Source organism: Physella acuta, unplaced genomic scaffold, assembly GCF_028476545.2.
Source record: "Physella acuta isolate Inbredline_101_S28 unplaced genomic scaffold, ASM2847654v3 ptg000222l, whole genome shotgun sequence".
NCBI lineage: Eukaryota > Metazoa > Mollusca > Gastropoda > Physidae > Physella > Physella acuta.
Window position 1 is genome coordinate 601,108 of NW_026731741.1, and position 25,078 is coordinate 626,185.

Below are 25,078 nucleotides of genomic sequence, written 5' to 3' on the forward strand. Positions count from 1 at the left end.
TTAGTAGATCTAGTTAATTAAGAAGCTAGATCTATATACCAAGTAGATATATTGACTTCTTATGTTTTTTAATTTTTTTCTAATAAATAGATTTAGTTAATTAGGGTAAAATAAGAACTTAACACTATTTTAACGTACAGTTTCGGATATACCCTGTCGTTTATAAAGGAACTTTGAGTTATTCGCCCCTTGTTTATGTATGTACGAGGTCTTTTAATAACTCTGACTCTTTAACATAGAGCTTAAGCACATAGATTTAGGTTAGAATTAGATTTAGAAATCTAGATCTATATTCTATAAGCTAATGAGTGAATTATTCATGATAATTATTCATAATTCAATATCCATTATAGATTCTAATGCATTAACTTTTAAGCCTTAATTTTAAAGTAATTTAAATTAATTATTAATTAGTAATAATTAGTATTAATTAGGCCCAAACGAAACTTTAAAAAACTATTAAAAACTAGATCTACATTTACATTAGGCCTTAGCCTTAGTTCCACCTTTGGCCTTTAATTATTTATTTAACACCCCTTCAGACATCAAGCCCTTCCCCCATTGCCCCAACTTTAATTATTAATTAATTATCTAGCCCTAAAAAATAGTAAATGGAATTAGTAGATTATAGATCTTTTAGATCTAGTTACTATAGTATATTAGATCTAGATAGGGTAAGATTGGTAGCTTGGAAAAAGGGTGTTGGGAAATTGCGAAAAGGCGAGGCGTCAAACTTCGAGAAGGGCACGAAAACTGTCGGTCATGTGATATTTTTGCCTCGCATTTTACCACCACCCGATACTATCTGCAAAAATATTACCGCGACCAATTTACAGAGATATTTGATGCAGACATAAAAGACTTTTCCTTTACATTGTTAAAACTTCCAATTTTTTCCATCGCTAGACATTCTGACAATTTGTCAATTTAACCATCTTTTGTGCAGACTTAGTATACCACCTTGTTTGAAACCGCCAGAAATACCGCCGCCGATAGATCAATTCTTTTGTGTAGAACACAGAGGAGCCACAAACATATATTCTATCATTGTAAATAAATTTTTGATTTATTATGTAGCACAGGGGTGGGTGATTGTTTTGGCTTGAGGGCCACTTTATAGTAGCGGGTTTAAATGGAGGGCCGTACCATTTAAAATGATTATGTTTTGTTTCGTGGTGTCGTTTCAGATTGTACTCCTTAAATACGGCAATTGTTTGATGACACTGTAAACACACTTTGTGTCCATTCTTCATTAAACACGGGATTCATCACCAATTTAACGCTTTTTGGATGGTTCATGTATTCACTTAATTTAGAAATGTTAAAATTTTACTGTTGCATAGACAAAACTGAAATAAAACTGGCAATCCGTAAAAGTGCATATTTTCACTGCCTGCACTAATGGAAAAAATACGAGATGAACTTTCGGTCGCGGGCATGAAGCAAATCTCAGTGGCGGGGCGCATGTGGCCCGCGGTCCGCACGTTGCCCACCTCTGACGTAGCAGAACGAACCCCCGGTGTAGCCTCAACCAACCGGCGGGTTTGTTGCATTGAGTTAAATATAATCTCAAAGCAATTATGTATATATATAATAGGTCAGGCCACATACCACTCATGCATGTTGTTGTGTGTTGTGCCGTAATACATTTGATCTAATAAACTAATAAAATAAACTATCTCCCTTTATTTTCTTTAGGGATAATTAAATTAACTAATTAAGTAATGAGATTTCAAATTTCCTGTAAAATTTCAATACCACCCGCTCTCTTTCTTGAATACCAATATACTATTAAGAAGTATTTATTTAGGTCTATAACGAGAGCAGCATAGCGTATATTTATTTTGAACATTGAGCTAGTGACAATTTGTTTGGGTGTAGGTTTAACTTGTTGTTTTAATTGTTTAGCAATACCATGAGTGCACAACAAGCCATGCTAAATTTAATATTATTCATACGGCATGAATGTAATATTATTTTGTTTACAGATAAAAACCATGACATAAACATAAAGTGAATAAAGCTAAACACAGTTTAGTGAAACACCACAAATGGAGCAACAACCAGATGATATTACAGTGATTGGTCAGTTTGTGTTAATAATTTGCTTTTCTTTAAAATAAATTAACTTTATACACTATAGGTAAAGATCATAGATATAAGGTTAATAAAATTAAAATAAATGAAATAAACTATCTTGTTCCTAAATCTGTAGATTAATACATTCTGTGTCTTGAAAGGGAGGTATTAGTATTAGTGTTGAATTTGTCCTACCATTTAATGCAAGTCAGCTGTGGTTACCTTTTGTTAGAAAGATCTTTCATTTAATCCAGCTAATTCGTTTGTTATCTCTAGTATATTTTACTCTCTACATGCTTCTGTTTATAATGTGCACAGCAATAGAACCAATAGTATTTAATATTGCTAAACGCTATAGTATAAAGCATTAGTCATCACTTGGCTAAAGACTTTCTATACAATTTTTTGTTTTTCTTTACTATAGATGATTCTGATGATGATCTTGAAGATATCGACAAGTACATTGGAGAGAAGGATAACGATGATGAGTTAGTATCAATAAATTATAAGTAGGCCTACAAGAATTGTACACCTAGGGCACAGCATTTGCTCTACAGGGACCTTGGGTTATGTTTAGCAGCACTGTTCCCACTTTTGATAATTCCTGATAGTTAATAGAACTGATAAGATTCACTTGCCTGAAGTAAAACAACATACATAAGCAATTTTTTCAAACTAAGCCACTATTGCGGAGTTGTTTACTATTAGACCAAGTACAGACCGCATTGTCTAACATTATAATAATTGAATAATGCAGAGTTCTTTAATAAATGTTGATACAATAGGCCTACTTTATTTATTTTTCAGAGGTAGTTATAAACCATGCAAATTTTATAATTTTTTCAATGTACTCTTTAGGCTGTTTAAAATTTGATAAAATGTAGTAAACTTTGCACTCTAAATAGTTTTTTTTTTAAACATAATAGCCTTGGTGCCTCAAGTCTTAATACATCTGAAAACTTTTCTAATCCGGTAAGTAATTTGATATTAAGAAGTAATTGATTAGCATAAAAAAACAATTATCAATAATCTGAAATAAATAAAGCTTACTGGCAATTCTCCAAAAAAGTACTTAACTTGAAGTGAATAGTTTGTTTCATTAATTAGTTACTTTTCTATTTCTACTTACAATTATTAGCATTTTATAAAAGCAATATGGTTTTCCTTTACTGAACTATTAACTATTAAAATCAGGGGATCATGACTTAAGTCATCATTAATGCCCTTAACATTTGTTTTTCTTCTTGTTTAATAAATGTTATTGTTAAAGAATACAAATAACTTAATTTCAAGAAATTTGATTTTGTTTTCTCTTTTATTCCTGTATTATTATAGTTAAAGTTAACCCTATTAATCCTATATTTATATTCATTATCAAGCCTATAAACTCAGCTGCCCTGACAAACAGGTTGGAATCTCTTGTTCTAGAGATAAAATCTGAGGTAATTTCTCTTTGATATGCAAGTTTTATTTTTCACCATAATCTTACATGCATGGTATATTTTTATATTTCAGCTAAATGATTGTTTTTTAAATTTTGAACATATTCTTTCACCAGGAAAAAAAGTCCAATGATCTACATGAAATAAAGCAATCATTGCTGGTAATAATTAGTTTATTGACCTTCTTTTTTTTTATTTAACTTCAAATAAAAAATATACATTTGGGATGCAGCGATAAATAAGAAGTGAATATTATTTATTAAATAAAATTTATAAAATCTTAAATTTTACAGAATGATATTTCTAATAAAACTTATGAAGACAGCTACTTCAGTAAGTATAACTTTATATCAGATACTTAACTATTAATTTCTAAAATAAATTAATATTGTTTAATTTAGATACTTGTTTAAAAATTTCAAACTTATTTTGTCTGCTTTAATAATTTTAGATGACGACAAACACAAATTAGCTACTGAACATGCAGATCATATTTGCAAGGTACTGACAGATTAATATAGCTTTTATTTTCTAAGATCTACTAATTAGGTATATGCTGAAACTTTGTCTAACAATAAAACTTAGGACCTTTCTGAATTAAAATTTAAAACTATTAGTCTAAGTATGTTCATGTGGTAATGCAACATCTACATTTACTTTCCCATATGTTAATGTTTATGATTCATCTAGTCACAACATATACTTTATTTTAACAGTTAATTTATTGTTTAATGTAAAAAAAAATGTTGTGTTAGATATTGATAGTATTTGAGTATGTTATTCAATTTATGTCACTCTGTCAATTTTTCAGTTAGAGGTCAAGCCTAGCCAGCTGAAAAAAATTCACCCTGGCTTGCTCGTGTTTCATCAGGAGAAGTTTTGTTGTTTGTTAACCCAGTCAGTTAAACCTGTGACCTTTGGATACCAGCTAGGATCTTCTGCGTTAGACAAAGCTATTATGTCATCCAATTGTAAGAATTTTATTAAAGCCAAATTTTTATAGTTTATATAGTTTATATTTATTTTTAAGCTAAACATAATTTTTGAAAGCTCATATGTATTTCGATTTTCACTGTGTGCAGTTGTTTTATTCTACAGTAAATTCTTTGCTACTGTCCAAGTTGCTTGTGGTCTCTGCAAGCAAAGTTACCTCCCTTGACTCTATCTTGTTGTGGTTGTGGAACTTGAGTAAGTACTGAATTTGTTTAAAGTAGGCTATTGACATTAGTACTCAACTATTTTTGTTCAAACAACACTTAACTGGTAACTGCTTTGATTGTTATGAAATTGATCATTATTTGTTGATCTCTCGTTTGAGACTAGCAATAATTTTATGACTTGCTTGATATAGTCTATATCATTGTCTCCAGCTTTGTGAACTTAACCACTTACACTATTTAGGTTGATTGTTAGAAATACTTATCCTTATTTTAATTTATAAACAGCCTATAATGTATATATTATAGAGAATTACTGTTATTTAGCAAAAAGATAAAGGTTCTTGTTTTTTTTTTTTTTTTTTTTTTATTAAAAGTAATTTATAAAAAATTATTTGTTTTGAAAATGTTATCCTGTTTAGTAAAATATATTGGGTGAATTTTAATACAAACCATGAACTGAATTTGTTTCTCTTGAAAATTCTAGTGTCCATCCATACGTCCCCAATAACTGTTGAATCCTGTCATCACAATCTGAAGCTCATCATTCAACAACTGCAGGTGCACAAAATGTCAGAAGCTGGGAGACATAAAGCAGTCTGGTGTCCACGGCCAATGGATCTTCTACGTTTGCTGGTCAATTTGGGTTGGTTGATACAACATGTTTCATTCACTGCAGCATTAAATTTGGTTTGGTGGGGGCCAATGGATCTCCTACGTTTGCTGGTCAATTTGGGTTGGTTGATATAACATGGTTCATTCACTGCAGCATTAAATTTAGGTTGGTGGTTAGAGCATGTTTCATTCATTTCAGCATAAAGTTTGCACGCAGACACTTGCCTCTCTTTTAAACAAAAATCCAACCTGTTTTTTTTTTTGTGTTGTGAAAGATAAAAATCAAAAAGTGTTTTCCAAATACTAATAAATTACTGTTAGATAATGTGATCATTAAGCAAATAACTTTAAATAGTTAACTTACATCATGCCTTGATTCTAACTCTGATACAATATCCTTCAAAAATGGGTTTTGTCACCACCATGTACTAAATATTTTAGGTTTGGTCTGCTTAGTGTTCAACTGGGTACAGAAAGTAACTTTAATATAAAATTGCTGCTATATTTAGATGTTGTATTATGAAAAGTATACTTGTCATAAGAATTGGGATGGTTAAACAAATATCATCAATGAAAGTTATAAAGGTAAGTTTGTATAAAACTAATTTAAGAGGTATGTAACATTTTATTTTTACAGGTGCTGATGCCGAAGATGTACTTGGAGAACAAAGTGTTTACAGTGCCGTTGATGTTAGGTGGAGTCATTTCTTTTGTACAAAATATTTTAAAATTACATTTTACATAAGTTGTTTGTCTAATTATGTTTCAGGAATAATATGTTGGTTTAAGCATTCAGCTGAATTTAAATAGTATAGTAACGCTAATAAAAATGAATTATCTATATTAGAATATAAATATTTATAGCCAACTATTTTAATTATTTGCCTTTTTTTTAATTTTAGCTGAATAACTTTTTGTTTCAGTGCTGCATTATCCAAAGATGCCTCAAAATCTGATGAACCAATTCAATATTGTAGTCAAATTATCAAAAATTTTGGGAAAGTACTTGATGTATTAACATTGTTTGTACAAATGAGGTAGGCCTATATCCTAGAATATTCAGTGTGTGATAGTAAATAGTATTTAATTTAGATATGGGATATTTTTTGATAAACCTACATCCTTTTAAACCCATTTTTAATACTGACTACTGCCACACTATTTATTTTTTACTTTTGTAATAGTTAGAATTCAATGTGCAACTGAAATATATTTTATGCATGGAAGTTAACACTAAGCCAAACTCAATCCCTGCACAACTGTATAAGCAGTCATTAGGGGCAAAAGCTTAGTGGGATATTGGTCTGTGTTGAACAGTGCAACCAACAGATGGTTTTCCAATGGGAAACTGGGTTTAAAAGTCACGCATTTTCATGTAATGTGTAGACTTCTGCTTCTTTAAATGTGTAGACTTCAGATACATTTAAAATCTATTCTTAAACTCATACTTTTTGCATGTCTTTATGGTTTGATGTAAAAATAGAAAGTCTATCACATTTTAAGATAGATCATACTTGTTTTTTAAATTTTTCTTAGCTTCTTCAAAAGTTTTAACTTTGAATACTCAATTTTATTGATATAAACAATACTAAAAAAATATAAAGCTGTTGCATCTGTTTTTCTTCTATTAAACTAGACCTCCATTGACCAAGGAAGATTTGACTTTGATGTTTTTGATGCTTGCTAAAACATCATTAGACATCTCATTTCAAAGGTTTGTAAAATTTGTGTTACGTATGTTTGTAACATTAATTTTTATTTTTTCACATTTACCCTGATGATGGCAACAATAGTTTTCTTTCATTAACATTTCTCATTCACTCTTCTGCCTGTTGTTTCTAAGGGGTCATCCATTTATGACGTCCACAAATTTTTTTGGATTTTGGACCCCCCACCACCACCCCCAAGTCCACTTAATTCCCTATTAGAAGTCCACACCGGTCCACAAAAGTCAATTTTTGTGTGGACATCATAAATGGATGACCCCTAACCAATAGAATAAGGCATCTAATGAATAAAAGAAAGAATTCAATCAATTTAAGTTTTTTATGTCCTGAATTATGCAGAATATACTTTGCTCTAGCAAAGTTCAGAGTTTATGAAGTCTCTAAATTTCCAGAAATTTAGTTGGCAACATCCCATACTAGACTAAAATGTATGTACCATCCTTTTACTGCCTTATTTGTTTTAAGCATGTTGCCCTCTGCACACATGTGTATGTTTCACACAGTGATCTGGAACATTGGCTTTCTTCATAAATAACATAGTGGTCTTAATACATGATGGTGAATCTCTGACAACTATTGTTGTTTTGTTTTTTTATAAATATTATGTACCTTTCCTCTAACCTTAGCCCTTCACCTTTGAATATTTGTAAATCAAACCTGTTTAAACCAGTTTGACCTTTAAATGAGTGTTAATCAAATCTGCATAAACCTTGTACTATCTGCATTACTTATTTTTAAAAATAATTTTCCACTCATCTTTCCTTTTCAATCAACAGTTTAAGCTGTCATGAGTTTCTGAGGTGCTTAAGCTCCATATTAGAGTGTTACACACTATCTGAGTGGCCATCAGTGGTATGTTCATATCTGATCTTCACTTTTTGTACAGCAAAGGAACTAGAATTTTGAAAATATTGTATTATGTGGGGATTTTTGTGGTTATTTTTTTTTTTGTGTAACCATTTTTCTGAACTAATCTAAACTTAGGCTATAGAGTTGTGTATGAAGCTGTCCAAGCTAACAGATGACCATCACAACCAGTGCTATCTTACAGAGTTGCTACAAAGTAGTGCAAGGGGATGTTATTTAAAAAGTCGACTTTGCTATTTATTCTTGCGTCAGCTACTCATAGCTGATGAGGTTCAGATAGAGAAACTTCTAGACCTGAAAGTAATGACACTTGATTTTACTGTTTTGTTTTATATTTAATTTTTTTTGTTTTGTTTTACAGTTTTTAGATTTAGTAGTGATATACAGTACAATATTTTCTTAAAGTTTATAATTTAATTTGTATGTTAAGTGTCATACAATTTAAGAATCATAATGTTTAATTCTTGTATGTATGTTTTCATCAGTGTAAAACAACAATTTTAAAATGTTGAAAAAATAATTTCTCTGTGAAATGATCAAGTTTGTTTTTTTTAGTTCAAGGGATATCCACAATTTTTTTTATTTTTTTAAATTTTTGATTGATTAAGTATTTATAAATACATGTGAATATATTTTACTCTTATATTTTTCAATGTGGCTAACATGTATGTTTTCACAATGTAGCTCTCAGATATTTTAAACCTTGGGGCTACCAGTGAGAACAACCAGCCTGCCCTGACCACTGGCCTACTGCAGCTTGTCCGCACTGACCTGTATAAACTGTCTTCTGCTCTAGAGTTGCTGGATGGGTGTGTTGGGGCGGAGCTGCACAGGTCGACTCAGTCAGTGGTAAGTTCAGAGGTCAACTCAGTCAGTGGTAAGTTCAGAGGTCGACTCAGTCAGTGGTAAGTTCAGAGGTCGACTCAGTCAGTGGTAAGTTCAGAGGTCGACTCAGTCAGTAGTAAGTTCAGAGGTCGACTCAGTGGTAAGTTCAGAGGTCAACACAAAAAATTAAAAAATCAAGTACTCTTAATGGTCTGTAGAGTAGGCGAAGTAGGATTCATGTGTTTCAGAGACCTTGACATATGAATGGAACGTGTGGTCAGCATCTTTACTCTCCCTAACATGAATCAGATACCTATCAGAGCTTTGTTATGGATGTGAACCAAAGTCAAACACTCGACTATTCAACCCAACAGATCAACAGATGATCTCTATTTCCTTCACCCAATGAACCATCCGTTCTATATGATAGACTGTTTAACTTATTATTCTGCATTATGCAGCTAGTTTCATTACATAAAACAAAATTTGAATTGAATGACATAACTTTCTTATAAATATATATAAATTTCGTGATTTGGGTTTGTATGGAGGTGAGGGCAGTTAGCAATGGGTATAGTTGGGGATGTGGGTAACAGATGAAGTAAGTCTGCATTAAGTGGCTAAACTATATAAGTGTGAACATTTTTTTTAGCCTGATCTAGAAAATTTGATCAGCCAAATCAAGGTTGTCATGAATGAAACAAAAGACAATATGGACAAATTAGACTCTTCAAAGGTAAAGATGAACTCTCTTTCAAGAAAGCATTAGTTTTCACTATATTTTATTATTATTAGTCATATATTTTCTTTAAAACTACCTTACCCCATGAAAATGTGTATTTAAAGTCAGTATGTTTTAACCTATTTAACATGAAATATTTATTTCTAAATCCAGGTAAAAGGCAGCATAAACCATTTGATTGTGAAGTGGTCAATGACAGTACAGAATTCTAAAAGCAAACAGGTTTATTACTTTACTTGAGTTACATTCTTTTACAATTGTGAGACAACTATTCATTGTTACAATTAAATTTAGAAGTTTTGTTTGAAGCATAGGGGTCGGCGTGGTCGAGTCGGTAAAGCTCATGGTTGCTAAACAGAAAAGTCTCGAGTTTGAACCCTCTGGCAGATGAGGCTCGTTTGCTGGGGACAGCCACTCTTCTAGGAGAGACAACTCCAAAATTAAACAACTGCTGCCTTGTAGTTTGTTCTTGGTTGGACAAAGGCTATGGAAGCAAATCCAAAAAGAAAAGCAGGCTGAAATCGGAGTCAATGGCCTCAATGGCGCATAACCAGTTGACACATAATCCTTAATTGTGATGGAAGCATGGTCAAGTCGGCAAAGCTCATGGTTGCTAAATTTGAAAAAAGTCTTGAGTTTAAACCCTCTGGCAGATAAGGCTTGATCCCTCCCAACACTAAAAATTAAGAACGAAGAAGAAGAAGAAGTTTGAAGCATCTCAATCCATAGTGTGTTTATATTTTTTTCACCTCTGTTAAGTACTTTAAATATATTCCTATAGTATTGATGCATTTTTTTTTAAATGAAGAAAAACCCTAGGACTTGATGTTCATGTAGGCTAAGTTATAGTTCAATTCTGTATTATTACAAACCAGATTGTCTAATGTAATTTTATTCAAATAACCCACAGAGGAGCATCTTTACATGGATGACTGCAGCTTCACATGAACCAGTTCAAGTTGAAGTTCTCAAAGACAAGAAATCACCACAGTGGGATGATGACGATGATATTATGGACCCCAAAGCTGACTCATGAAATACTACACCCCCAATGTTGAATGAGGAAATTGTTAGACTCAAATAATGAAGGAGGAGATACTACACTGCCATTTTGAATGAGGAGATATTTGGACAATTAAAAAATAATGGAGCGAAATTTTGAATATCTTTTCTTATTCATTATTTAGAGTTTATTCATTAATCCAGGATGATACAAAATTGTACATCTTAAAGTTGGAAAATGCTTAATTCATGTTCATTTTCCATCCCTAACATTTGCAATGTTCAGCTATTTGAAGATAGTTGTGTAAAATATGTGTTATTCTGTTCCAATGTTTTGTTCATTATTTGTAATTTTATACAAATAAACTTTTCATGCTTTAAAAGTCCTAGGGTACTTATTTTCTTTCTTTTTAAATAAAACTCTATAAATTGGATTATCCTTCCAGAAATACTGGTACATAGGGCTAATGAAGTTGATTTCACTTGTTGCCATGTCTCCCAACATGTAGGTAGATGATATTATAGTTGGTTCTTTGCTAAGCAACTATTATTTTATACCTAACTTGATTCTGCTATCAAACAGTGTAAGACAATAGAATATGAATAAATATCACTTGTAACATTCACAGTACAAATACACAAAATATTTTGTTAGAAAATCTGTAACCTCACAAGTTTTACTTAAATTACAACACAGAAAAGGCATGATATTAAAAAAAGGAAAGCTTTTATTTGTAGATACTTTTATGACATAATTTTACATTATATTTGCATGATTAATTAAGATAATTTAATAATGTACTAACAAAATGTAAATAATCTGCTATTAGTGTATATTTAACTTATCAAGTTGTGTCCTAAATAATAAACATGAATATAAAATTTTAGTTTGAAAAAAATAGGTTACTTATACAATTGATGATAATTTAAACTGTGTTGTGCATTGGAAATATGTGTACTCATTTTCATAAATGAAATCAAATACAAAACAAAAATACACTTTAAATTAAATTAAGATCTGTTTCATTTTAAGATCTTTGTCATAATAAAATATAACAATTCAACAATATTGACAATTTTACCCATATCATGGTATAAACGCCCAAGATTGCTATATCTTTTTAATTTTGTTAATATCATCTGACAATTAAGACTAAGAAACCAAATAATCTTTTTAAAAAATACCTTTCAGTTTTTGCATTATCAAAGTTTGTGAAAAACTTTTATTTTATTACAATAAATATTGTTTTGAAATACTGGAATGTTTTGACTTAGTTGGCTATTATGGGCTAATATAAAAATATATCTTACTTATAAATTATTAAATACAGAATGGGACAGAACTATGTACATTTATGAAAGACCATCTTCAAAGTCATAAATATAATACACAGTTACAAGAGCAGCTACTCTTACTCATCATTGCATCTTTCCTGCAGATCTTCTTCCTTTCAATGATTTTATTTTCTTGCTGAAAATATTTAGTTTTTAAAGAATATATACAATCATCTATAATAAGCATGCTTTGCAAACATATAGCAGAGGTACTTTCAGTAACTTTGTTTAAGAAAGGCTTTTGCAACAGGGTAAAAAGTAATCTAAATAAATTTGCAATTATTGTAAGTTAAATTTTAGGTTACAATTTAAAAATTCAATGTAATGCAAACATCTACAATTAAATCTCTGGCAACATTAAAAAGTAGATAATACAAGATACACTAGTACAAGTTGTTTCAGTCCCTTTGTTTGGTAGTGTCTATTACACTTCAACTAATTACCGGAATACAGCAAAATTTTAAAGGGCCATGGTTGAGCAAAGAATTCTGCACATTTTATGAACAGCTATGCCAACAAACAGGACTTACAGCTTTAGTTATTACACTGATCTCATGCTATTTCTAAAAAGACCTAGATAAATTCTTGTAAACTGTTTTAATGTTACATTTAATAAAGTATTTTGAAATTCTAAAGCCATGTCACTCTCAAGCCTTCTACATAGGGACTTTAAACCTGTGCAGTGTATGAATACTCATACGGATATTACAATTAAGCATTGTATATGATTTCATTGCTACATATAACTTCTGACAATTATACAGGTGCAATACAACAGGTACTTACTCTGCTACAATCTCCTCAGAAAAATTTCCCAATACAAGCTAGCTTAAATTGTGTATCTTGGTAGAAAAGTAAAAACAATCTTTAGGTTAGTCTGGACTTATTATCGCCAATCGGTGTTGTTGTTTTTTCTAACAGGAATATTTCCAGAACATGTTCTACCCAAACCCCCCTATCTACTAGGCAAGATTAAAAAGTCATTAAATTGAAATTTTAACTAGAAAATATGTTTTTTAGTCAAATTTATAACTGCCCTGCCTCATAGAGCTAAATGTGAGAAAGAAACCCTCATTATTGTAGATGTAAATGTTCAGAATATCAAAATCTTCATTGTATACTAGGCTATACACAGCCATTCATAACACAGGATTTGTATTTTTCTGTTGTAGCCCCTACACCACATATTATTGACACTGTTAAACTCAGCAGCATGTATAATACTGCCACATATTTTTGTTCACAAAATCTTGAAATGCATGCAACATCTTCTTAAAATAAAATTAAGGTTAAAACTAATAATAATTATAAACAATGCAATTATTGGTATTTTAATTTACTTACACAATGTGATAAAGGCTTTTAATTAAAATACCAGTAAAATATTAACTTCAAAAATAAAAAATGCATTGCCATGTGTTTATTTTTTCATGTGAGATAAAAAGATCACATTCACTAAATGTGGTAGAAGGTTATAAACAAATGTTTTGGTTAAGTAGAAAGAGAAATACCTATAAAAAATAATGAATAGCTAAACTAAATCTGTCTACTAATTTAGAAATCAAATGAAATTAAACATTATACATTATAAGATATGTTGAAGAAGAGATGTAAAAGTTCGAAAAATGTTTTGCTAAAAATAAAAACTTGTCATACAACAGTTTTCAAACTGCAAGTAAATTTTAGGCCTACACAGAGAAAACAATTGTGCAGAAAGTATTTTTTATTTTATAAACAAAACTATTAAAAAATAACTTTTTTGTAATCTGAAAATATTAGGCAAACCTGGAAAATACAATGCTTAAGTTTATCTAATCACTTTTTGTATCAACAAGTTCTTATAGTTCATAGGATCATTTCAATTATTTTTAAAAGGTTACTGGTGTATATAATTAATTAATTTAAGATTTTCAAAGCTATCAAATTCCTAGACATAAGGGTTCTTAACCCAGACCTGAGGTCATCAACATTAGGTATATAGATGTTCCCTAAATAATACTTTAGAAAGACTTAGACATCAGCTTTACATATTTGAGCCAGATACTTTTAACAAGGTGCAGTTTTAATGTAGCCTGTAGCAAAATTAACAAATTTGGTCTTTCCAGGACAACTCATTTTATAAAAGTTTAACTTGAAATATTCAGTGCTGCAACAATGGTACATTAAACTATGTTTAGTTAATGGTTTACATTATTTACATTAAAAATTTATATTAAAATAGTACCTTAATTAATATATTATTTGTCAATATTCAAAGAAAATTAGTACTGAGTATTTTAATAAAAGTAACATAATATCCATCAAAACAATCATTACTTTATATCAGCAGTTTTACCATATAATGGTTAGGTAGTTGTTAAGGGCATTACCATTTTGTAAAAATGTAATTAGTTATGCTGCTTTTCTGTTAATTTTTTATATTTTACATCTTTTTAAAAACTTGATAAACTGGTGTTGAATCATCTTCCCTAAAAAAAAACTAGTTTTACTTTTTAATATTAAATAAGATTCTTATTCTTGTCTGAGCATTGCTTTTTATTTTTATTGCTCTGGATTTATTTAAACTCTTTATTCAAGAAAATTAACGAAGAAAATTTAGAAAATGATTAACTTAGAACACATGTAATGGTGTGAAATACATGATAAAAACAAACAGGGGTATATTTGTAAGCAATACATTTTTATACTTTGCTCATGTTAGTAGTGCTATAAATAGTATCATTTCCTACAGGAGCCAAAAAGCTTCCAATGCCATTTCTAGCATGTGAATTGTTTCTTATACCTTCTCCACTATCATCAGTTTCAAGATATTCTCCTAATACTTGAGACACGTGTGCTATTGATGGGCGGTGTTCTACTTCACTGGACCAGCAGCTGCACAATAACTTGTACCTGTGACACAAGGATTCACACAACAAGGTTACTGGCACATTATTTCAATGTAGCTATTGTACAACAACAAAGTTTACTGGCACATTATTTCAATGTAGCTATTGTACAACACAATTTTTGACACAATTTGTAAGAACAGTAAAATTAAAAGGCTATTATAAAGTGCAAGCAAATGTAATTTTAATGTCAAGAAGCTGTCAATAAATGGTATCAAGCTTTCTGTTTAACTCATCTCTTCCCCAAATGTCATATAAAGTACCCCTCTCCCCTCCCCCCAATGGCTTAAACATCAGAACAATGGGAAGGTTGACAAATATACTCGACTTTGCAGACTTCTGACACTTTGACTCAGGCCTACAGTAAAATAAAATGCTTCAGTTCAGTAAAAAATGGTTTCTACTCACACTACCCCCCTCCCTCTTTCCCACTCCCTTCAGTTGCTACAAATGGTTTTACTCACACCACCCCCCCCCCCCCGCCCTCTTTCCTACTCCTGTTAGTTCTATTACAAATGGTTGCAACTCACAGATCCTCTGAAAGATCATCTGGCTTCCCCAACATGTACCCATTGAGCACACAGTCTTTGACATCTTCATCTTTAACATCAGGGTAGGGCAAACTTCCCTTGGTCATTAGTTCCCAGACTAGTACAGCAAAAGACCACTGAAACAAAGACATTCTTTTTATATGTAAGCTTTATAACAAGGTAACTAATAACTTCAGGAAACTGATCAAACTCCAGCTATTGCATGCATTATACTGTAAACTGTTTTAAAAGATTCATAATTATGCAATAAATTAAAACAAATCTGAATTTTTATTTAAATAATTTTTTAATTAACTTAACATAATGTTTAAAGTTTAATTAGCCTAGAGACTAAGCAGCATAAAATAGCAACATACCACGTCTGTTCTCATTTCATAATATCCATCTGTTAAACTTTCAGGAGCCATCCACCTTAGAGGCAAATACCTTTCTCTCTGCTCATCATACACATACTCGTTAGGGTAGAAATCCCATGAAAATGCTGCATCACTTAATTTCACCACTAAAAACTCATCCACCCTAAAATGATAAAATATTGTACCATAGATTTTTAAATCATAGTTTTTTTTTTAATAATTGGTGTAGTACTTCAAGTCTCTGATCTTAAGTATTCAAACAAAACATCATTAGCTGTAAAAAGTACCTGTTCAAACCTGACAATCCAAGGGGCAGGTAAAGTAGAGTTCACCTGCTTTAGAGCCCTCAACATATGAAGGGATTATTTGGCCAGCACTATGCCCAGCCGCCTTTACTTACCCTGACTTAAGTCAGTTACCCATCACAGCTGGGTGTATTCATGGACATTATATGAACAAAAACCTGAGATTCAGACTTTCGGGTTAGCATTTATATGCTCTACCATCTGACTGTGCCATTACATCATTAGCTATGAGGTTAACTAAAAAAACATCTTTTATTATCTAAATATAAGGCTGATGTTATTGATGGCTCATGTTGTTATTGGTGCAACTAGATGTGGGCAAGGCTAACAGAGAAGTGCCCAAAACTCACATGCAATTTCTTGCTGCAATGTCTTTATGTGTGACATCTTTAGAGGCAAGGAACTTGATCCCATCAGCTACTTGTTGGCAGAAGCTCAACAGCTGGTGATTGCTGAATTCCTGAGAAACAAAATTACACACATTTTAATTGTGACCTAAACAGGGGTGGACTGTCTGTGTCAAAGAGGCCTTGGAAATTTTACAAGGGGCACCAACCCAGATTGAAATTTTCATTTTTGCATCTTTTCTCTTTTAAAGCCTGAAGGTATGGTAAAATACCGACATTTTTTACTTTCTCGTATATACGTAGTATAGAGAAAGTATTGTAATCGTGCAAAAAAAAAAAAATCGAGATTTTTACAAATCTCGACGTTTTACACCTCACTGATACGGAAAAACATAATTTTGCAATCTTGTCCGTATGTCTGTGTGTGTGTGTGTCTGTGTGTGTGTCTGTGTGTCCGTGTGTAAACACGATAACTTGAGTACCGTTACAGCTAGGTTGATGAAATTTCATATATAAGTATTATATCAAAATCGTAGATCCGTATCAACTTTTGAGCGATTTCCGACAACCGGAAGTGGGACTTTTTCTACTTTGAATTTTTCAAAAGCCTATAACTTGAATACTATTTCAGATAGATAAATGAAATTTCACATGTAAGTAAAAGATCTAATTCTCTACCTTCTGTTAAATTTTGAGTAATTTCCGTTGACCGGAAGTAGTAATTTACGCTACTTCCGATTTCTCAAAAAACTAATGTAAATTTATTAAGTACTAATACTAGTACTAATACTATTGCGCACTATTATACACACCTTTATTAGGCGTTCGCTTGGTGCGCAATTGTTTTTTACTGAGATTCTATTCTATTTTTAAAAGTTTCAGTATTTAAAATGGATTAAAAATCATAACTATATCCCCAGTTACCATCCCCTGTTGTTTTATATAAGAATATTCGAGAAAGTTTAGGGGAGATCACTACCGGTTTATTTAAAATGAGAAGTCTAATTCTAAGTCTAATAGAATTATTACAGCATTGTTACTGGGGGCCCACTAAGATTTATTCTAGGGGGCCCACTGGAATTTTTTCCAGTAGACTGGCAGGCCAGTCCACCCCTGAACACAAACTATGCAAAATGTAATTGGAAAATCCCATAAATGACAAACTACTCAAGTTTTTTTATTGCCATGACAACATGAATACAGGCCTAATTACCCTGTTCAAGTCAGCTATGACAGATTTAAGAATATTTTGTGACATGTGTGGGTAGAGGATGTGGAACTTCTCCTTATCTATGCCAATCCCCAGTATACTCAAGACATGTGTGTGCTTATAGCGCCTCAAGCGGAGGCTCTCTTTTAAGGCTATGTTGGCCCAGGTTGGAAGTTCTGATTCTGTAATAAAAAATATTTTGTGGCATTTAGTATCAATAGTCAATTTAAAAACAAAATCCAATTAAGTTGTGTTTATTGTTTAAAATAAATGTTTATGTGTTTTATAATGTATCTATATATGTAGCATGACAAAGATACATTAATTTTTAGCAAGCTGTAAACGTATTTATTTGTTAAACTACCTGTCAGAACCAACTTTTGTGTTTAAATACCTACCTGTGATAGGTTTGATGAGAGATTTTATTGTCAGCTTTTGACCTGATGTGCTGCTTGTGTTCTGTAATGAACCATCTGTAAGTAAAGCTTGTTGTCCTGGGGAACAAAGATACAAAATGACAGCTTAAAATATAACCATGAAATAAAGGGCTGAAAATCCAAGTATATTTGCATTTGAATTATTTATTAAGAGTTTCCAATCATACTAAATACATTAAAATAAAATTCAAAACAAACATTTTTCAGCCATACCTACATAAAGTAGAAAAGAGAAAACCTAAACTCACAACACAATAAGCCTACCACTGGTACAAGATAAACATATTATGATAAATATTAAATTGTTTATCCAATGTCTATTTAGCTATCTATTATCAATACAGCATAAATTACCCAATTATTTGTTGACCAAAACAAGGATTTTAATTGATTATAAATATTATTTGTAATGTGTAATAAAAGTTTTGATTGTATGAAGAAACACAACATTAATGTTGTTGTTCATTTGGTAATTTTATATTATGGTATAACTAGTTAAAACCCCTGTCTAATTTATTTAATTCAGCTCATATGTAAATTATTGTAATACCTTTGATGAAGCAAGTTCTGCCTAACACAAAGTATCCACTAGCAATGTAACACTGTTTGATGTCGTCCCTTAGACCAACTTCAGCTTTGGGTAAAAACTCCTCAATCAACATTGTATCTTCATATGAGGTGTTGACTATTCCAAGCTTTGGCTCTTTGATGATTGTCACCATCTGTATGGGCATGTTATGGCCATTGGAAGCTTTTACTTTTGGTGCAGCATCAGCTGTCACTGTTAGGAAAATAAATTGATATTCAAAGTGGTAAAAATAAATTAAAAAGTAAACATGGCTTAAATGAATAAATGGTTTTATAAAAATACTTGACATATAATAGGTTGATGTTAAGCAAAACATCTATGATATTACTCCCAACCCTGGTCAATTGCACCATCTGGTTATTATCATCAATCACATCAATTACCTTTGGGTATTTATCCCCCTCTCCCCCAATCCCATGGAGAATACATATTATAGTTATCCCTAGCCATCTGCATATCCAGACCTTAACCATAACCTCTCCTTAATTTATCCTTAAATTAACCTTAATTTATCCTTAAATTAATCTTAATTTATCATTAACATGTCCTTAATTTATCCTTAATATATTCTTCATTTATCTTTAATTTATCCTTAATTTATATTTAATTTATCCTTAACTATCCTTAACTATCCTTAACTATCCTTAACATATCCTTAATTAATTCTTAACATATCCTTAACTTATCCTTAACTTTATTCATATGCTTATTAGATATAATAATGTGATGTCCTACAGCAGTTTTTTTTTGGATGGACATGCTATGTACTGGGGGGGGGGGTGGCTAATTGACAGAGGGTAATTAACCTGAAAGCAATGACGGGGAAATGTCTAGGGGGCATTTTACAGGGTAGTAATATGTTTATCTCCCTTGAACAACAACATCTCTTACATTCAGTGTAAGTATTCATTGCAGGGTTTTCAGAAACAGCAGGATCTTTAGTCTCCAAGTTGTTAAACGTGTTGGTGGTGGCGTTCTTTCTTCTGCGGTACCAGCGGCAGAATATTACAATCAGTATTATTAGGAACACAAGAAAAATGAAAGCAGCAATACAGCTGACTATAATGATAAAGCCAGTTGTTTCATGCAGATCCAGGTATTCCATAGTCCCAACTTCTTTCCTAATGTTACCTATTCTGATCTGTAAAAAAAATTAGATAAATGAGTTTAAAAATAGTATTTAAAGTTACATCACAAAGATACAATTTTTTTTTCTTTACTTACATGCTTAAAATTTAAACTTAAACAATTTTTATCTGTATCCTAATTCAATATAAAAAATACAACTGCTAAGTTACATGAGTTTAATTTCTATAAAATTGTATTTACAAAAGAATGTGCAAAATGTTTTGTTTTTCTACAAAATGTGTTACCTCAATACTGTGCTTTTATTCTAGTTTCTTAAACTTAGTGCCACCCATTTTAACCAACATAATAATTTTTATACATTCAGCTTGACTCTATAATCTTCCAAAAAATCTGTGCCTGTAATAATCCACCTACTATCTACAAATAATTCAATCTTTCTTTCTCTTACATCTATACATTATACAGCTACAATCTTATAAACTAAAACTTATGTCTAAGCTTTAATTACCAAACAAACTTCGTAGATAACCTATCCTCCAACAATGTATAACTAAAATCTTTATATAACCCACCTCTAAAGTTAGCTTCCTTTCACCACTTAATGGAGAGACCGGAGGTTGACAGACTATTTGGGTGCTTGAGATTGAGACAATGCCACAGCTGATCACCCCTAGGTACACATTGTACTCCTTCACATTACATCCACCTGTTAGATCCTTGCCCTTAAACAATCAAATACTCCTCAGTAACATTTTTCAAAATTCTTATTAATAAACATAGAAAGATTAATTTGTCACCTTAATCTTTCAAAATTATAATACAATATTTTCAATAAATTGCCAGAACTAAAAGACAGTCTTGTAATTTAAACAGATATTGTGAAATGTTTGGAAAAATAAATGTTATTCTGAAAAGGAATATCAAATATATAATCCTCTTCATGGAGACCATAGAAAACACCACGCAACTTAGCCACCACCCTCATCGCCACCTGTATCAAATTCACAAATTATGAATTGTTGATAAGTAAAAAATAAAACAAGTAGATAGCGGCGTATGCTACGTTGCGGGTCAGCTCGTATCAAATAAAACAAAAAATAAATAAATAGAAATACACTATCTAGTTGTATACAAGGCCTACTAGGTGGGCCAAAATACTTAAGTTTGGTTCTCACACTCCTCCTAAGTCTACTCAGTTGAGTACCTAATTCAGCCAATTAGCATTGAGAGGAACCAAACTCTCCAGTTAGGGACAGCAAAGCTGATGGTGTGATGCTGACACAATCATTTATACGGAGAGATCAAAGAAAACGTTGAACTCTACTTCATCAGCCACAACTTCTCCCCATCAGACCTGACAAGGTACTTCTTTACCAACCCTTTGGCACTAAATATAATAAAATAAACAGTAAACAACCAAATTTGACAAACTTACATATAGTGTGATGGTGTCCTCAAAAGGGTACTGAAATCTGATGTTTCCCATGTCATTAAAGACAGGATCTGGCTGGATATTCAAGCTTCCAAGTGTTACCTCTATGCTGTCAAACACAGCTTTTATCTGCAAACTCTCTTTGGGTGTTGTCTTTGTTCTATTTAAGTTTGGTGTCTGGCAAATGACATTGTCATAGTTGTGACGGCAAGTCTAAAAAATATAGGAACACGTAAATTTACATATTTTAACAAAATGATGTAGACATGTTACATCTTAAAAGATTTTAAAGTTTGACAATAATAAAGATATCTGTTCAAAAATAAAAATAAATAAATGAAAATGTTTTCAAATAGATAGTTTTACCCCAATTGGATCCGTGGTCACATTCCTTGCTAATTTCAGGAATGGATATTTGACACTTTGTAAGTCACTGCCATAGATTGGTACTGCACAACCACCACTGAGATGAAAAATGATTTTATTGCACTTTCAAACCAACTTGTGATGAAAAAGTTAGAAAAAAACATTATATTGAAACAAATCTTAATTTTCTTCTATTTGCTTATTCAATATAGACTCTGATATGTTAATTGTTTATTTAAAATACTGATAATAAAATTAAAATTACATCTTTAAGCAAAAAAATTATATTGAAATAAATCTTCATTTTCTTTTATTTTTTTATTTAATATAATAATTGATTCAAAATACCGATGATAAAATTAAAATAATCCCATCTTTAAAAATGAGTCCAGATTACAAATCTAAATAAGCCATGATGCTAAATATGAGTTTCTATGGAAACCATTTGATCTCACCTCATAAATGTGTTGATGGTCAAATCATTTGATGTTTCTATTACTGGATTAGGCTTATAAGTAAAATTAATTTGTGAGTTATTGGGGTTAACAACCTTTTCCCAGCTTACAATCAATGGCCTTGTGAACAGCGGAAATGAGAGCTCTTTTGTTTTAATGATAATCTGATTCTGAGATCTAAAACAAGGAAAACAGGAATATTAATTTAGATCTGGATGCATTCAAAATATATACCAGAGTCAACTAAAAACCAGATTGTTGCATAGTCAGTTACATGTTTTAAAAATAATAATTACTAGTGGGTCATCAATACAAGATGCCAAACCTAGAGTGTTAGTTCAGAGATAAGATTTTGTGACATAGTGTCACAATTAAAAAGTTATATTTTTACTGTATTTTAGAAGTTATTTTGCTTTCTAAAAAGACTTTATTGTAAAATTTAATAAAATTTAGTAAATATAATTAAAAATTGATATATTTATCTACTCTGGCCCTTTATTAAAAATATATTTGGTATTAAATAGTGATAAGCAATATTTGTTCTTTTGACAAACTAAAAATCAATTGCATTATTTCCCTTTTTGAAAGGGAATCAACTAAATTGAAATTTTTAGAAAAAAGGTGTAATCAATTTCATATAATTTAAATAATATTGAAGGAAAGTGTGATTTTTGATTGGAGAGTTGGAGGTAAATTTTTATTATGATAGGGGCAAGGGCAAAAATTAGCAATACAAATTAGTGTTAAAAAGTTCCTTTTAATGTTGTAGTTTGCTAAAATTTATAAACAAACATCTAAAACACTTTTTAAGAAATCTTACACAGATAATACTTCTTGAGAAACATTGGCCAAAAATATGGAGACACGATCTTCTCTGTTGCCCAGAAGTTTTCCACTGATTGTGATCAAGGTACCACCACTGACTGGTCCAAAAGTTGGATCTACTGACTCAATTTTTGGAGTCTGAAAGTTTATTTTAAATAAACATAAGACTTCTGGTTTAATTAATTAGTACATGTATTGCATAATGCTCCAAAAGTTAGCTCATTGGTACATTAAATATGATTACTTATTGTAGATGTATTATTCTAATTGCAACTCAATAATACAAATCTACACTGTGTAAGCAAGTAATTATAGATGTTCTCTAATGAAAAATAACAATTAGACCACTATTAAAAAGATGGTTTTGTTGGTAGATACCTACACAAACAAGATCTGTAACAACACCACCTTTACATGGACACTGGCCAGTATTGGCATCACACTGCTCATCTTCTGAGCCGACTAAATGACAGGTACAAGACTTGCAGCCTGAGAGGTTTGCTGCTTCGAGGTAGTAATAACCTTTTTTACAAGCATCGCATTTTTGGCCTTAGAAAAACAACAAAGAAACACACAAAAAATCACATTTTAAAAACAAAACCCTTTTTACATACTGTTATATTGAAATATAAAATAAATAAAATAAAAACACAAATGAAATGAGAACATCATTTAAAAAGTTTGTTCCTACAAATTTATTGTTTTCATGAAAACTTCAGTAATATCTATATATATAATTCTGTTCTGGGAGACGCTAGAAAACGAGCTGTAAATGCGCTCCCTATCATCCCCACCCCTACATGGTCTTAGTGAGCTGTGGTTCACACTATGTTTACCTTCGTGGAGTCGGGTTTAGTGACAGCTATTAGGGGCAGATCAGTGGCGTAGCCAGGATCGTCTCAAGGGGGGGGGGGTTCCAATTTTTACCCGGGGACAAACTTTTGATTTGCACCCCCCCCCCCCTCAAACTTTCGATTTGCACCCCCCCCCCCCTCAAACTTTCGATTTGCACCCCCCTTCATACTTTTTATATATATACTGAGGGGTCTATGGGGGGGGGGTTATGACCCCCCCCCCCTAACCCCCCCCCCCCCTGCCTACGCCACTGGGGCAGATAATTTAGTTTGAAACGATTTTAAACGTTGGAGGGTGGGGGGAAGGAAGGGGGGGGGGGTTATGGTCCTTAACGAGCTACTTATAGTGTTTTAAAGAAATATTTTCAGTGTCAGCATTGGTACTGTCGAATTCACAAATTATGAATTACTGAAAAGTAGAAAAAACGACAACTAAATAGCGGCGTATGTTATGCCGCGGGCCGGCTCGTATGATTTAAAAAAGTAAAGTACAGTTCTTCTTTAGACCAAGCGGTCCACTGGACAGACGAAGAAGAGTTCATAAATACATGATACATGGGTCTAATATTTATATTTAGTTTAATTAAGTTCTTTGTGAAATATATGTTTTGTAAAATCAGAAACTTCATAGTATAAGTCAAAAACTATTATTTTGTTATGACTTACCCTCAACAAATTGTTTACAGAAACAGGCGCCTGTACTAGCAGCACATGACGTGCTTTGATTGACAGTGCCAGAGGTCTGACAGGAGCAAGGTGTACATCCCTCTAGTGAGAAGAAGCCGTAGTGGGCGTCTATGCACCCATCACAAGACGGCTGTCTGGTGTTATTTTTGCATGTGCAAGCTCCTGTTACATTACTGATATAACCAGACAATGGAATTTTAAAATCTTATAAATGTGTATACATTTTTTATATTGAATATATCTAAAGGATGAAATAAAAAAGCCTACTTTTAAAACTCAGCTTTTAAAAAATGTATTCAAATTTATGTCTGTTGTTAAAAAGTAAATATATAAATATAAAGTGCACTATTTCAAATAAATACTAGAGAACTTACTATACTAAAGCTTTTTGTAAAACCCTTATAGCTAAGTTTAATGAGAATTCTTTAAAATTTGTTTAAGCTATATGACTAAGTTACATGTTGTTAAAGCTATTTGATTAAGTTACATATTGTTAAAGCTATTTCACTAAATTACATGTTGTTAGAGCTATTTGACTGTTACATTTATATTTTACAGTCCATTATTTTGACATTTCTGCTAGACATCAGAATAATATAAAGAAAGTATCTATTATGAAAAAATGACAGAGACAATATTTAATATCTAAGTTGTATAAAAAAGAATGTTATTTCATTTTTGTGTAAACACTTACTTGCAAGAAAGTGCCCCAGTTGAATTACATATACAGGGTGTGCAGCCATCTATATTTGTCCCAGCTAGGTTGTACGTGAAAGGTTTGCACATGTCACACCTAGCACCTTTTACGTGTGTTTTACAATTACATACTCCATTGGTCTATAAAGAAAAAAAACAAGCCCCACTTTAAATACTTTTGAAATTTGATAAAGGCTATC

General features: G+C 31.5%; 2 protein-coding genes across 3 annotated transcripts in view; one reads left to right on the top strand and one right to left on the bottom strand.

The window, feature by feature from the left end:
* The first annotated feature begins 211 nt into the window (after window positions 1-211).
* On the top strand, window positions 212-11,040 carry LOC131937785 (SMC5-SMC6 complex localization factor protein 2). The gene is made up of 20 exons (XM_059295424.1): window positions 212-260; window positions 1,989-2,085; window positions 2,504-2,567; window positions 3,006-3,051; window positions 3,459-3,521; window positions 3,638-3,682; window positions 3,815-3,854; window positions 3,973-4,022; window positions 4,333-4,492; window positions 4,620-4,709; window positions 5,166-5,324; window positions 5,931-5,988; window positions 6,217-6,330; window positions 6,930-7,007; window positions 7,797-7,872; window positions 8,005-8,187; window positions 8,572-8,736; window positions 9,365-9,448; window positions 9,608-9,676; window positions 10,365-11,040. Exons 2-20 carry the CDS (start codon window positions 2,052-2,054, stop codon window positions 10,488-10,490), a joined length of 1,704 nt encoding a protein of 567 aa, XP_059151407.1. The 5' UTR covers window positions 212-260; window positions 1,989-2,051; the 3' UTR covers window positions 10,491-11,040.
* Window positions 11,041-11,401: 361 nt separating this feature from the next.
* The window catches only part of LOC131937784 (uncharacterized), a 28,350-nt gene continuing 14,673 nt past the window's right edge, over window positions 11,402-25,078 (bottom strand). The window contains exons 10-26 of one of the 2 annotated variants that reach the window (XM_059295423.1): window positions 24,877-25,019; window positions 24,162-24,355; window positions 23,024-23,190; window positions 22,637-22,779; window positions 21,817-21,993; window positions 21,362-21,458; window positions 20,999-21,208; window positions 20,136-20,285; window positions 19,366-19,615; window positions 18,436-18,666; window positions 17,847-17,942; window positions 17,452-17,630; window positions 16,242-16,351; window positions 15,587-15,749; window positions 15,210-15,346; window positions 14,574-14,683; window positions 11,402-11,927 (exon numbers count right to left, since the gene is read on the bottom strand). In XM_059295423.1, the coding sequence (XP_059151406.1) occupies window positions 11,917-11,927; window positions 14,574-14,683; window positions 15,210-15,346; window positions 15,587-15,749; window positions 16,242-16,351; window positions 17,452-17,630; window positions 17,847-17,942; window positions 18,436-18,666; window positions 19,366-19,615; window positions 20,136-20,285; window positions 20,999-21,208; window positions 21,362-21,458; window positions 21,817-21,993; window positions 22,637-22,779; window positions 23,024-23,190; window positions 24,162-24,355; window positions 24,877-25,019 (2,568 nt within the window). In that variant the 3' untranslated portion in view covers window positions 11,402-11,916. Of the gene's footprint in view, window positions 14,684-15,209; window positions 15,347-15,586; window positions 15,750-16,241; window positions 16,352-17,451; window positions 17,631-17,846; window positions 17,943-18,435; window positions 18,667-19,365; window positions 19,616-20,135; window positions 20,286-20,998; window positions 21,209-21,361; window positions 21,459-21,816; window positions 21,994-22,636; window positions 22,780-23,023; window positions 23,191-24,161; window positions 24,356-24,876; window positions 25,020-25,078 lie in introns of both variants that reach the window. The other variant, XM_059295422.1, reaches the window with a different exon arrangement.

Excerpts from the sequence above, each read along its gene's own strand:
- LOC131937785 (XM_059295424.1), top strand. The coding sequence starts at position 2,052 with ATGGAGCAACAACCAGATGATATTACAGTGATTG. Across the intron at positions 3,855-3,972 it reads TTATGAAGACAGCTACTTCA|ATGACGACAAACACAAATTA; the intron begins GTAAGTATAACT and ends TAATAATTTTAG. Across the intron at positions 4,493-4,619 it reads AGCTATTATGTCATCCAATT|TAAATTCTTTGCTACTGTCC; the intron begins GTAAGAATTTTA and ends TTTATTCTACAG.